This window comes from Saccoglossus kowalevskii, chromosome 2, assembly GCF_978046115.1.
Source record: "Saccoglossus kowalevskii chromosome 2, keSacKowa6.1, whole genome shotgun sequence".
Taxonomy (NCBI): Eukaryota; Metazoa; Hemichordata; class Enteropneusta; family Harrimaniidae; genus Saccoglossus; species Saccoglossus kowalevskii.
Genome location: NC_140642.1, coordinates 6,594,154 through 6,609,025, shown reverse-complemented (window position 1 = coordinate 6,609,025; position 14,872 = coordinate 6,594,154). Strand labels below are relative to the sequence as shown.

The 14,872-nt window shown below is 37.0% G+C and overlaps 3 protein-coding genes across 3 annotated transcripts; 1 reads left to right on the top strand and 2 right to left on the bottom strand.

The window, feature by feature from the left end:
* The first annotated feature begins 487 nt into the window (after positions 1–487).
* Positions 488–886, top strand: LOC102800917 (fatty acid-binding protein 2-like). The gene has a single exon (XM_006814242.1). It carries the CDS (start codon positions 488–490, stop codon positions 884–886), a length of 399 nt encoding a protein of 132 aa, XP_006814305.1.
* A 2,474-nt stretch (positions 887–3,360) lies between these two features.
* Positions 3,361–14,579, bottom strand: LOC102800582 (uncharacterized). Its single transcript, XM_085504409.1, has 3 exons — positions 14,129–14,579; positions 5,785–6,191; positions 3,361–4,059 (listed from the first exon to the last, which is right to left on the bottom strand). The coding sequence occupies exons 1-3, from the start codon at positions 14,517–14,519 to the stop codon at positions 3,586–3,588; spliced, it is 1,272 nt and encodes a 423-aa protein (XP_085360535.1). The 5' UTR covers positions 14,520–14,579; the 3' UTR covers positions 3,361–3,585.
* Positions 11,549–12,366, bottom strand: LOC146748077 (fatty acid-binding protein 1-like). Its single transcript, XM_085505972.1, has one exon. The coding sequence runs from the start codon at positions 12,287–12,289 to the stop codon at positions 11,873–11,875; it is 417 nt and encodes a 138-aa protein (XP_085362098.1). The 5' UTR covers positions 12,290–12,366; the 3' UTR covers positions 11,549–11,872.
* Positions 14,580–14,872: the final 293 nt, after the last annotated feature.

Here is a 14,872-nt window from a genome sequence, read left to right as displayed (position 1 = left end):
TTAACTGGAGTCTGTGTAAGGGTCGTTACAATTATCAGCACGTTCAATCCATCCATGTTTACACGCCTGTCTATCACTCATTGATAGCAATGTGGATTTAGCTTGATTATAGATTTAAAAAATACATGCAAAAGATCATAGTTGTAGATAATTTGAATATTACCTACTGGAGGGGGGTTTCGGGTGGTAGAATGGCAATATCTTTATTATTATGCATACATTAGATCAGTCGTAAGCAAACACACTAGAGACTAAATTGTTTTTTTAGTGGGATCGTTTTTAATTAAAGCAAATTAACTAGTCCAAGTAAATGTTTTGTTTTGTTTTGTGTACGAGAGATAACCCTCCCTCACACGAGTGCAGTGCTCCGTAATTTGCATAATACATCTTATATTAGATCAGTCTTTGCATCAGACATATTCACTCCGCATTTGGCAATCGGCTGTCGTTTCATCCAATCCACCTCAACTATATCTCATCCAGCAACATGGCTTTCGCCGGAAAATGGGCCTTCGTGAGGAATGAGAAGATGAGGGAGTTTGCAATTGCTGCCGGAGCACCAGAAGACAAAGTTGACAAAATGATCGATGTACCGATAACAGTGGATTGCAAAAAAGATGGTGATTTCTACACGATGACTTTCACCGGACCCGAGAAAAGTATTGTACAGAAATTCAAGTCAGACGCAGAATTCACTGAAGAAATTGGGCCTTTCGGCAAGAAACGACAGGCTATCGCTAAAGTAGACGGTGACAAGATGGCCATCAGGGGAGTCAACGAAGGCGAAGCAGTGGAAAAGAGAGAGATAATCGGCGACGAAATGATCTTTACATTCGTCAAACCTGGAATTCCATTCATGGCGAAACGCTACTTCAAACGGGCTTGAAGAGCGTGCTTTGAACTACCTCTGTGGCACCATGCAGTGATTGGCGAATATCCTGAAACAGACAATGTACTGTAGTGACTTTTTACTGGTTAGCCTGTATTAAATGAATAATTCTTAATATGTCGCTTTTTTTCTTTATTTTTTATTTGCTTGCTGTGAACGACTTTTAACTTTGGTCAGAGATTATTAAAGGTCTTTCATACACGTTAAATTTTCAGTTTGAGAGTGATAGTGTTTTTTTCAAATATTGAATCTAATGTTCGAGTCTTAATACTATTTTTTTTTTCAATGAAATTTGGCATCTTTCACTTTATGGTTTATTGTTCAAAATAACGATTTAGAAATTCCTAATACATGATGTTCAGTGATCCAATACCATTCCCAGATCCCTGGCTATACTCTCATTTATTTAAATTCGTTTTACGTTATTTATCAGTATATCGTTAGATGGGATTGCCCCACGCTTCGTACCCACTAATGCCAGCGCGTCCAGGATTTATTACTAACTAACATCATCACACAAATATTATTATGTTTGCTATGTAATTCACAACCTGACGTTGCGAAGCAGTGGAAAAAAGAGGGGTAAACAGCAAGGGTATGATCTTTTTATTCGACAAACCTGGAGTTGATTGGCTGCAAAACGTTTTGTCAATGGGCTTGAACGTGTGCTTTGAACCATGCATTCAAATAAAACACCTTCATTTTTTATAAATGTTAATAGAGTTTACAATATAATTGAAAGAAGATATATTTATTCCCTTATAGAATATTTTTTACATGACGTCATTGCGCACTGCCCTTGGCTGATTGGATTCAACTTCCATTGAAATATAAAGGGAACGGGTTTGTTTTATCGACAGTAATACAACACAGTTTAAAGTGGGGCCGTAAGAAACTATGTGGGCGACGGTAGAATTGCATAAAATAAAATTACACAGGAAAGAAGTTCTGGAGGAATCAATAACAGAAACAAATACACGCCTAGTCTGAGGGGACAACTATTACACACAGTGGAGGAAATACCACAAATTCATTACGGAAGAACTAACTAAGTAGGTATTATTTTGTAGTGTTTCTGCAATTGTCTATAAACTGCAGTATCTCATGCAACATTACCACGTTTTAGATAATGTACGCAACACTCGATTCACAGTGGGCATACGTAGCATTTATAAAGGGAGCGAGCTTTCGTCGTGACTGCGAAATGAAATAGAGCTGATGTAGTATACCGCGTGAAACGTGCGCGGGCGACTCAAAACATTTTGGACCTGGCTACTCTGATGTGGTAATTCTATGTAAATCCTAAAGAAGTGTATTTACTGACCAAAGTTCTAAAGAAATTATTTCAGACCAAGTTATAACTCAAAACCTGTAGCTATTTCAGTTTGAGTTTAACGCATCAGATAGATGTATCAACAATTAATCACCTTACGAAATGACGTCATTTGCAGCAAACCCTATTTTTGTCTTATGTATGCTAACATCCGAGATATCTCCTGAATCGCCTGGGTACTTTAGTCCCTGTGTATTTTTAAATTTATCATTTATTTGCAAATAATTGATGAATTCAAAAGCTGTGCATTGTGCATGGAAGAGACATCCCGAGTGTTCGCCACGTTTTGAATAAATAGCAAATATAATACATCATTTTATCGTTTTAGTCTACCGTATAATATTCAACATGGCCACCACAGACATTTGAGAGATGTTTAGGTCGAATGACTGAATATCGTCGCAAACATAACCAAATAAAAAGTTGATCACCAGGGGATTATATTGAATGGTTTCCTAGACTCAATAGGTTGTTTAACACGGTGTCCATACGACAACCATTTAAACATGATGACCATAATACGTACGCATAATGACAGTTTATGATGTTGTAATTTGTGACTGCACTTAGTGAACACCATAGAAACGACTCCAATAGCAATCATCAATGATAGTAACTACATTTGTGGGACACTGAAGCGTGTAAGCAACCCCATCTATTGAAATTTGGGAAATTAGTTTAATTGGATTAATTTTGAAATTAATTTTCAGAAAAATCCATGTTTGCGTGATTCAGTATACACACAACTCTGGTCTTTACTATGTTGTTATATTGGTCACGATTCAACATATCGCAAAATAAATATCTTAACATTCATTTACAATAACCCATTTATTACACTAAACAAAATGGGTAATATTAATATTGGATCGCTGATAACTCACTTGTAAGCAAGGCGACTTGGAGCACGTCACGGTGTCTAAATGCTAATTTGGGCAATAAACCCCAAAGATTACCAAATTTCACTGAAACAATAACTATTTTAGCGCCCGGAAATACGACAGAATGTTACACGGACAATCGATACACGTATTTTAACAGTTTTGCGCTTGTTTCCAGCATCAACAATAATCTTATCAAAGACGTTAAGAGTTAAACATTGGAATATTTTAAAAGCAAATACATCACACTGAATACGTAACGTTTATGAAATCCTTTAATAATCTCCGTAAATGTTAAAAGTCATTTACAGTTAATGAATGAAATAAAATATAAAGGTAAATGTGACATATTATGAATAATTCAGATAATATTCACGTTATGGGTTATCTAGTAAAGAGTTCCTCTAGTCACATTGTCTGTTAGGTGTATTTCAGGGTAGTTGACGATCACTGCATGGCGCCACTGAGTCAAAGCAAACACTTCAAGCGCGTTTGAAGTAGCGTTTTGCCATATATGGAATTCCAGGTTTGACGAATGTAAAGATCATTTCGTCGCCGATTACCTCTCTTTTTTCCACTGCTTCGCCTTCGTTGATTCCCCTGATGGCCATCTTGTCGCCTTCCACTCTAGCAATAGCCACTCTTGTCTTGCCGAAAGGACCAATTTCTTCAGTGAATGCTTCGCCCGTCTTGAACTTCTGTACAATACTTTTCTTGGGCCCGGTGAACGTCATCGTGTAATAATCACCGTCTTTTTTGCATTCCACTGTTATCGGTACATCAATCATTTGGTCAACTTTGTCTTCTGGTGCTCCGGCAGCAATTGCAAACTCTCTCATCTTCTCATTTCTCGCGAAGGCCCATTTTCCGGCGAAAGCCATGTTGCTGGATGAGATATAGTGGATATGGATTGAATGAACTGACAGCCGATACAAGGTGTAAAGTGGAGATGACTGCTGTCATGATGCTCTAATATAGGATGTGGTATGCAAATGAAACAGATCACTACACTTGTGTCTGGGTGTCTCTCATGCATAAAAACACTTAATCTTGGACTAGACAATTATGCGTTTAATTAAACAGCGTCTTTGGTCAACTGTACTATGCACTTATTCGGACATCGATGTTGTCGTTTTTCTGCCCGACACTCCCTCACTATGCAATAGAATGTTCAACTCATCCGCAACTCTGGTCAACGTTTTTTTTTTCTGTAATCGACCTGAATCCACACCTGCCATCGCTATCATATAGACGTAGATAGGGTTACAGACATGAATGGATTGGACGTGGCGAATAATGTGACGACCCTTACACAGACTGCGTTGAACCCACCCACTCCATACAACACTAGGTGTTTAATATCATACAATATTTTATCATAGATAAAATTGAATAAACGTCAATAACTAACACAAAATCAATCATAGTGCTGATATATGTCAACCCTTTCCAGTTATCATACTACCATTAGTATTGTGAATATTGGTCATGATAGTTTTGACAAAATAAACGTCTAGTTTTGTGCAAATCACTTCATTGATAGCTTTGACGCGTCATTATTCTTCGTGTTTTACATGTTATACTACGATCAACACATGTAAGCAGTGTAAATTTACGTTGTTGGGGACAACAAATAATAGCTCACCAGGCGATAAAGCACTAGTATTTCAAGTGGTATTCATATATTTGGTTTATAGACAGTGTCCACAGTAATGCTGGTCCTTTATTTCCCAAGTTTTCAGACTAAATTCAAATGTAGCATGCTGGGGTGAGGTTGATTACGTATTCCAAACATTTCACTTGATTGATTTATTCCTCGAAACAGCATTCTTGTGGTGATGTTGTTGGTGTTGTTCCTGTTCTTTTCGCTGCTGAAATTGTGAATATATTACCGTTGTATCAATTTAGTGATGTCTTTTTTTTACCTTGAAACACACCTTTGCAATTTCACTGAGACTATTCCGACAACCCGCAATTTATTAGTATTTTGTAGTTAACTTACTGTACATGCTCTTGACAGTTAATTTTGCGTACATATTACTAATATTAGTTTGTAACCGTACATAAATCCTGAACGCATGCGCATTAGTGGGGTACGAAGCATGTAGAAAATCCATCTAAAGACAATTTAATGATGGTTCGTGTAGGATATATTTTGACTGTTTTGAGTGAACATTCAATTCGTAATGACCCTATTAATACATTAAAACAATAAACCTATAATCAGGGATCTGAGGATGATATTCGATCATTGAACATTCATGTCTTAGGAAGTTCGTTACCGTTCTGAATCGTTATAATTAACCGATGCCAAATTAAAAAAATAGTATTGAGATTCGAACATTAGATTCAACATTTAAAAAAACGCAAAGATTTCACTCTCAAACTAAACAAGTAACGTTTGTGAAAGACCTTTAATAATATTTGAAGAAAATTAAAAGAAGTTCACAGCAAGCAAATAAAACAGAAAAAATAAAAGCCACATATTAAGAGTTATTCAGTTAATACGGAAAAACAAAGAGTCACTACAGTACAGTGTTTGTTTCAGGATATTCGAAAATAACTGCATGGTGCCACAGAGTTAGTTCAAAGCACGCTCTTCAAGCCCGTTTGAAGTAGCGTTTCGCCATGAATGGAATTCCAGGTTTGACGAATGTAAAGATCATTTCGTCGCCGATTACCTCTCTCTTTTCCACTGCTTCGCCTTCATTGACTCCCCTGATGGCCATCTTGTCACCGTCTATTTTAGCGATAGCCTGTCGTTTCTTGCCGAAAGGCCCAATTTCTTCGGTGAATTCTGCGTCTGACTTGAATTTCTGTACGATACTTTTCTCGGGTCCGGTGAAAGTCATCGTGTAGAAATCACCATCTTTTTTGCAATCCACTGTTATCGGTACATCAATCATTTTGTCTACTTTGTCTTCTGGTGCTCCGGCAGCAGTTGCAAACTCCCTCATCTTCTCATTCCTCACGAAGGCCCATTTTCCGGCGAAAGCCATGTTGCTGGATGAGATATAGTGGATATGGATTGAATGAACTGACAGCCGATACAAGGTGTAAAGTGGAGATGGCTGCTGTAATGAATGATCTAATATAGGATGTAGTATGCAAATTAACGGAAAACAGCATTTGCTTTGGGGGTATCTCTCATACACAAAACAAAACATTTACTTGGACTAGTTAATTGGCTTGAATTAAAAAAACCAACCCTCTAAAGAAACGATTTTGATACAGTGTGTGTGCTTGAGACAGATCAAATGTACGCATAATAATAAAGATATTATTCATTTTTCACCCGAATCCCCCTCCATCAGGCAAAATTGAAATAATCTACAATACTATGAACTTTCGCATCACATGATTTTTTAAAAGTTTGTAATCAAGCTGAGTCAGCACGTCTCATTTTTGTCGCTGAGTGGCAGGCAAGCAAGCTATAACCATGAATGGATTGGACGTGTCAATAACTGCACGACGACCCTTACACAGACTCCAGTTCACCCACTTCAACAGCCCTCTGTAAATGTTCGTCCTATGTGTGCGAACGGAGAATCCCGTATTAATACCAAAAAATGGGTGAATATGTATTAGAAAACTACACCCAAATTCGGTATGATGATGTCATTTACATTCTTATTATTGTACAATATTCTTTTCGATTCAACGGGCGATCATATAGACGTAGCCCCATTTGGTTAACGTTCGTAAGGAAGAATAATGAGGAACACGATTTTTTTCCTAAAATTATTAAAGTGTATTTCTAGATGTAATGGAGTCGGCTAATAACGAGCAATGTAACATTAATCTGAGTCCGTGAATGTGGTGCACTCGTCGCTGTCGCTAATAGAATTAGAATTATGGTACAAACAATATTAGTCATCGGTCGTTATGTTGGTTTGAAAACATCTAGAATCACTCAACTTAGTTTTGTGTAAATCATCGACCGTCTAATGCATTAATATATTGCAGGGCCATTGATTGTTTTATTGCTTTACCATATGTGTCAATTGGAGTGTTTTACACGTGTTATTAGCGACGTTATTACATCATCGTCAGTGATTGCAATTTTAGCTCAGGAACGGTGTCAAGAAATGTATTATACTCTGAAAAGTGGTTGCACTAAGTTGTGTCGTGGTGTCATCCTGGCAACAAACAGTGGAAGAAAACATTCTTTTATGGGCACTGGTTTTAAACTAGAATATCTAAAAGTCACTACGACTGCTGAGTGCAATAGTGTTTCCATTGCGGATGCTGTTAAATTGGAGATGTCTCACGCAGTCACACACTCGGCTGCCGTCAATATGATAGTGCACCTGGTGACCTATTTTTCTCCCTCAGATGTAATTAGTAATCTAATGTTTAACGTGAGATGAATAAACCTTTCATTATGATATCCAATAATGACGTCATATTCCGACTTTATCTCATTTTTGTTCGTGAAAATTAAGTGTAGTTGAAATGTCCGGTTTCATAAACAAATTCAAATATATATGTTTCAATAATCAAAAATCGATTAATAATTATTATAACTTAACGAAATGTCCGTATGAATGGGATCACATGCTTACTGACTCGCATGGTCTATAATTAGCAATCTTGATTAGACAGGGCTAGGTCATTAGGTAGTCCGTTATCTAAGATACCACGGTCTGCCGTTAATATTGCAGGTGCTAGTTTTCCCTACACTTTCCTACAACCACTGTCTCATCAGCTACATGTTAGTATATAATCAACACATGATGTCATGCAGGCTTGAAGATATCATGCTTTCTGCACATGCAATCGCGGGTTTGTATCTGTACATATTTAGTGATACTGTACATAAGCACTGTATGAGGAGTATGGCGCATAAACACCGACATGTTTAAGACTTGATGGAGTGAACGACCGGTGAGATCGTGACGATGCCATGGTTCAAAATGTACTATTCCTTCAAATACTTAGTAATACGTCGACAACGTGGCAGCTGATTGAGTCTGTTTCTACTTCGTTTGGTCACAAGGGCCTATCTGACTACTGGTTAATGCTCGCACAGCGTAGTAACTGACTGTATTATAGAAATAGCAATTGTAGAAAAGAGGCATGATATATATTCTAGATTGTTCTAGACGACGACGGTTGTATAACCACGTGACATGTCGTACTCTTCACCTTTAACACGCAGACAACCGACGACCTAGCTATGGTGTTTGTTTGTTCGTTAGTCTGATTTTTAATCCTACATTTGACTCAACTTTGGCCAAGTAAGATAGACATAATTTATTGTGTTTTTTTCAAGTTGAACACATGAACGACATTTGCTTGCATCACAAATTGTGACCCTTAAACTATTGTTAAGCGACACCCACTACCTGTACACAACAAAAAAGAACGGTTATAGAAACTTTAATATTAAATGTTCAAAGTAGTTTTATAGTCTCCTGGGAAATGTTATGTATTTCAAAAAGTAAAGTAAGTGGATTAGGTCTGTGAAACCACTCACACACACATCTTTCCAGGGACTTGACACGTGTCCTGTCATGCTAGTTTTCCACCCGTATTTAACCACTTTATGTTTGTTCAGTGGGTTCACCATAGTACGTCAGCCAATACTGCCCTCTATGTTGATTGATTTATATGCGTTTTTCACAGTTTTTACTGATTCTCATTGTAATGTCATTTGTGATGTCACGTTCAGGCATTATCGATATTGTGAATTACTCGGTATGTTGTAATACCAGCTTATAGGCATATATATAGGGCTATTTTCAGTGTAATAAGATGTAAATTGCTGGGGATGGGGAAAATATGTTTAAAATGATGTGAATTGAGATAACAAAAATCAACCTTGTCAATTCAAATCATATAATTTACCAAATGAAATGCATTTTATTGTACTCAAACATATTCAAATTATGTGATATTAGTGTAAATTTCAATTTAATATAATGATGGGTCCGTAGTGAATGTTGTGAGATAGTGTTATATTAGATATGAAAATTATTATTTATATTTACAAATCATAAATCATCTCATTAATACTACATCCTAATGGGGCAATCGAAAGGTATTTTGATGTTAAATTGGAATCAGATTCAGTGATTCAAGTAAGAGATTTTTAATTTATAGTTTATGTGTAAGTAATATGGTAAAAGAAAAAAACGTTAATTTTTGCTACTAGTTTTTCTTGTACAAATCTGCCTCTATACACACAATAGCTTAATTACATGAAAGTAACAAATACAATTATATACAACAGTTTCCATTGGATATCTACTTTGAAAAAGAGCAAATGTTTGTTTTATTATTGATGGTATCTCAGTAGGTATGAGAGTTTTTTTTACTCGTATCAGTAAGTTACTGGTATGTATGTCATTGTTTTCATGCTACCAACAATGGTATTATTTCACAATCTGTCCGTTCTTCTTTGGTTACTATCCATAATATTGTAAAAAAATTGTAATTATTTAAATTGTGAGAAACGTTAAGGTCTCCATCATTCCCTATGATGACATCACTTCTTGTTCGGCTAAGTAAATATGATTAATTTCAGATATTGCTTGAATTATATTCACTACATGACATATATGTTGGTGAAATTAGATCCAAATGAACAAAATAGCTTACCTGAATATGCATATTTGTCAAGGTCAGTACAATTTGTAAACATCATTTTTAATACAATGACCTAATAATCGATTTGAAAATACCTATCTTGACTGTGTGTAACTTATGTGCTTTATATGGATGTGTGAAATTGCCCAATATACTTTTTTCATACATTCATACATAAAATCAAAACACTGAAATTCTTACTTTCAATTCGTGTTACCCTCTGCCACACCTTGACTGCACTAACACCCTCTTCTCCAACACAATCACTCACACACATTTGTCGTTGATTTATTCGTGTATCACTGTCAGTATTGGTATTAAAAAAGTATACCAACGAAAGTGGCAGTCAACAAGCTCTGTTTGTCTGCATTGGTTTCCACGTGGTATGTAAACGAATAGTGTGACAGGTGCTTCGCCTATCGACACTCAATCAATTACACATTAAGTGTGAACCTAACAAAATGTCCGACCGAATGACATCGCATGACAACTGATCACATGTTCTATAATTGACAGCAATCTTGATGAAACAGGACTATATAACAGATGCTAGCCTTACAATTAAACCAAATGACCAACCCGTTTTTATTTGAATTCTATAAGGTTCTCGAAACTGTTAGTTTCATCAGTTTTGCCTTCTGCATATGCAATCATGGGCGGATACCGGTATATTAATTAATTTAATTATATAATTAGTGGCATCATACGTACGCACTGTATGAGGAGCATGACGCGCCATATTTAAGGGTAAATCAAATGTGAGACCAGTGGGGTCATGATAATGTCATGGTGCATGGGCACAATATATCACGTCTACCATTGAGTCAGTTTATGGCAAGGGTCTATCCCGAAGTTTTAGTAGGGTCTCTCTGAATAATGGCCATGGCGAATGCTTCCACGTCATAATAACTGATTCATATGATTGTGTTAGAAATTGAGTCATGAATTTGCTCCAATTGTGCAAAAGTAGCATAAAATATATTCTAGTATGTTCTAGGCGACGACGGTTGTACAACCACGTGACATATCATACGCTTCACCTTTAACACACAGACAACCGACTCATTTGCTATGCGTGTTTGTTTGTTCGTTAGTCTGCTTTCTTATCTCACGATTAACTCAACTATGGCCTAGTTACTGTTGTTGTCCAAGTTGAACACATGTCCCACTGTACTCACGCATAAACAGCTACAGAATCCATGAAAAATATTTTCATAAAGCAATATTAGGTGTGCACTGTAGCGGATCGTTTTTTGGTATCATAGCAACATTTTAATTTCGCCCGGGAATGTTATGTATTTTAACAAAGTAAAGTAAGTGAATGAGCTCTGTGACCCCCCCTCCACACACACATATACATATTCACACCGATCCAGGCACTTGTGTCCTGCATGCAGTAGTTTGTCAACCGTATCTACGTACTAAGGTTGACTGGGTCACCAATGCACGTCGACCAAATACTGCCCTCAATGTTGATTTGTTATATATCCGTTTTCATGGCTTTTTGTTGTACTCATTCTCCAGCTTGTGATGCAATTTGCATGCCCTGGATATTCGGCTGTGTTATCTGGCTGTCGTGTTTGGGCAAGGTCGACGTTCTGATTTGTTTGGGACTTTTCAGTGTAATAAGATGTAATTTGCTCGATGATGGAGGGAATATGTGTGACTGGGCGGTTGATGTATATACGCACGGAACAGGATCACGTCCATCAATTTGTTTTGAAATAACAATATATATATATATAAATGGATAGATAGTTCGATTTAATGTATGGCCAGCTAATACGCATTAATTTTATTTCACACCGCCACCCACTCGTCATCAACCATACCACCAACACAATACGATGGACATTGATTTAAAATCAGTTTAATTTATTCGAATGTCAGTGAGTGGTAACAAAACATATTATGCCAATATTGTACATGAGAGTAGCAGTTATTGTAACGAATAACGACACAATGTGTGCACTGATACTGATATCAGTGATATTGGTTTTGTAAAACACCCTCTTCTTCCTTAATCCTCGTCATCTCTCTACTACATCCATTATCTGGACCCATCATACCTACTCCATGGTAACGTTGGTGCTCCACCTATTTGACACCGAATTAATTACTTAGTTCAAATTAACGTTACTCTTCGCTTGATTGTTTTTTTAAGTCAGTGTTCAAGTTCTATGCTCTTTTAAAATATCGCTTACAAGTGACACCGTCAACTTCGTATGTGGTCAGCAACTCACCGTCGATGATTTCGCGTGTTTCGACGACTCGATTTATTAACTGGGACTGGTCACCGGTGCCCTTTGTGACGAACTTGGTATCCGAGATCTTCTCTGTTCTTACTTTTCTGGTTTTGTCAGTCATGACGCCAGTCGGTGAATCGTATTCTTCGTTTCGTTTGGCGTTTATAACGATTGTTTTCTTCTCACCTATCATCTTGATTGTACCCGCTCCGTCCTCGGTTTTTTCAAATTCCAGCTTAGGTTTTGCTTTTCTTATTAAAGCGCGAGCCTCCTCAGAAGCACCAAGTTTCTCCATGAAGGCATCAAGATTTTCTGATCGGTTATACAGCCAGGTCCCTTCAAAAGCCATAGTTGTGAATTAGTCGTTATTCTTTTATATCGATGAACGAGTGACTCCGTCTTGGCTAGTGATGTGGTTTTAGACGTGTACTTCTTTTATAGAACACAATCAGAACGTACCATTATAGTTTGGGTATTATTGCATAGATGACATCATCCGCGGAATATTTTTCAGATTTTTCAGATTTAGTTCAGTGATTCATGGTTGGCTCTCTGAATGTCGTATTATCAAGATATCCACGGGTTATCGCATTTGATGACCATACTAATATCATGATTTATATTTCAGCTTAATAGTGGTTGCCATGACATCTACTGATAAAGGTTAAATTACTGATAAAAATTAATGATGAGGCCAGATAGCGGAACTGGTCGAGACCAGCCGACACATTCTCATGAGCTTGCAATTTCGAGCTTACGCGGTACTTTGGTTGTATCATGATTTAAATTTCAGCTTAATAGTGGTTACCATGACATCTACTTAATGATGAGGCTAGATGGCGGAACTGGTCTTGCAATTTCGAGCTTACGCGGTACTTTGGTCGTAACCCAAAACTAATGGTGTTTGCGATTTTAAATTTATGCGGTGTCTTTGTGGAATGTTATTGCAAGACTATTAAAACCCATAAATATAAACTGACGTTGACAATATGATAGTGGTTTTCCTAATATAGTGACGATTAATCAATTATTGTATTATGATGTGTAAAACTTTCATGTGATTGGCTGTTTGTTTGAAGACAAGGCCTTAAAGTCTCTTATACTGTATTGTAATTGGCTAATGGTTGACAAGTAATAAAAAGTGATTTTAAGCTGTCTCGGGAAGAAAGCTGGAGACAAGCGGAGAATCGAATGCGACATGAACTGAGCTTGTGCGTGTTTTTGTGAGTCTAGCGTGGAGAACAATCGAATCCCGGTTACCTAAGTGAAAGGTTTCGAAACATCAAAAATATCTATCACACTAAATCAAGAAACGTTGATGTTGAATGCAATACCAAAGGCCAAACTGACCACAGACTACGTGGCTACAGAATCGTTAACGTACATCTAGAGTACTGTCAAAAACTTACAAAATAAGCTGTCGTGTTAAATGAAGATTTCCTATTTCTATAGATGAATTGTAAGTGATTTTTAAATGTAAAATACCTCTATTACAACTGCGCACGTTGTACGCCATTAACATACTACTACCCTGCTACTACTACTACGATATATTATTGCAATATTATGAATAGTTTTGATAAAAAGGGGAATTGATAGCTTACATTACGCCACGTGAAACAGAGTTGAACAATATGTATATGACACCATGTAAAATTCTCATCACAATCATGCATATGCAAAGATGTAGCTTGGATCCCTAATGGAGAGTTATGTACCGAACCCTAACCAATCCTCCCATGTGTCTGGTAATGCATTTGAATGTGCGATAAGAATATATTTATATATAATTCTCGTTCATTTTATTTCGCAACACCCCTTTCACTCACACACCCGTCATCTATACAATCATCAACACAATACATTGGGCATGATTGATCTGAAATAAATGTGATTTATTCATATGTCACTTTTAGTGGGCGATACACATTAATAAAACTTATTGTGCTAATATTATACTTAAGAAAAGCAGTCAATAATCTCCGTGTGCTTTGGTGTTCAAGTGGTGTGTAAACGAATAACAACACCGTGACAATCGCTCATAGGCGGGAATGAAACAAATTGTATGCTCAAGCATTTTTTTATTCTGTGACAGGGATGATACTGATACATATGAGTTTTTTTTCAAAACATTAAATTAGTTTTCAGGTTCAGTTCAAGTTCTATACTTTGTTGAAGTAACGCTTACACGAGACACCGTCAACTTCGTATGATACCACCAACACACCGTCGATAATTTCACGTGTTTCGATGACCCGGTTAATTACCTGGGACTGGTCACCTGTGCCCCTTGTGACGAACTTGGTATCAGATATCTTCTCTGTTCTTACTCTTCTGGTTTTGTCACTCACGATACTAGTCGGCGAGTCGTAGTCTTCGTCTCTTTTAGCATTTATCACCAGTGTCTTCTTATCGCCGATAATCTTCATTGTGCCTTCACCGTCCGCTGTTTTGCTAAATTCAAGCTTGGGCTTTGCGTTCCTTATTAAAACACGAGTCTCTTCGGGAACACCGAGTTTTTCCATGACGGCATCGTGATTTTCCGATCGGTCATACAACCAGGTTCCTGCAAAAGCCATCGTTGATAGAATCGCTATTCGTTTAGTTCAGCTTGGGAATAGTGTGTCTTCTTACTGAACAACACTGTATTTGTTTGAATTCGATGCTCCTTTTATAGACATAGACCAGACCGTGTCATTATTCTTCGGATAAAATGTCAGACAATGAAGGTTTTATGAGATTAGATAAAACGCCACATCATTCCTCGAACTTAGCTCAACGTTTGTTGTATTGAACACGGCAGTGACACTAGGGTACTTTCTATTAGGAAAGTATATTTTGTTTAGAAATAAATCAATAGATAGGTAAATAACTCATTACATTTATAATTATATTAGTTAATATGTGTTTTGAATATGGTGACATTATCTAC

Coding starts and splice junctions, on each gene's coding strand:
- LOC102800917 (XM_006814242.1), top strand. CDS start 488: ATGGCTTTCGCCGGAAAATGGGCCTTCGTGAGGAATGAGAAGATGAGG.
- LOC146748077 (XM_085505972.1), bottom strand. CDS start 12,289: ATGGCTTTTGAAGGGACCTGGCTGTATAACCGATCAGAAAATCTTGAT.
- LOC102800582 (XM_085504409.1), bottom strand. CDS start 14,519: ATGGCTTTTGCAGGAACCTGGTTGTATGACCGATCGGAAAATCACGAT. Junction 6,192..14,128: donor CGAAGTTGACGGTGTCTCGT/GTAAGCGTTACT, acceptor ATCCTATATTAG/ATCATTCATTACAGCAGCCA. Junction 4,060..5,784: donor AAGCAGTGGAAAAGAGAGAG/GTAATCGGCGAC, acceptor GCATCATGACAG/CAGTCATCTCCACTTTACAC.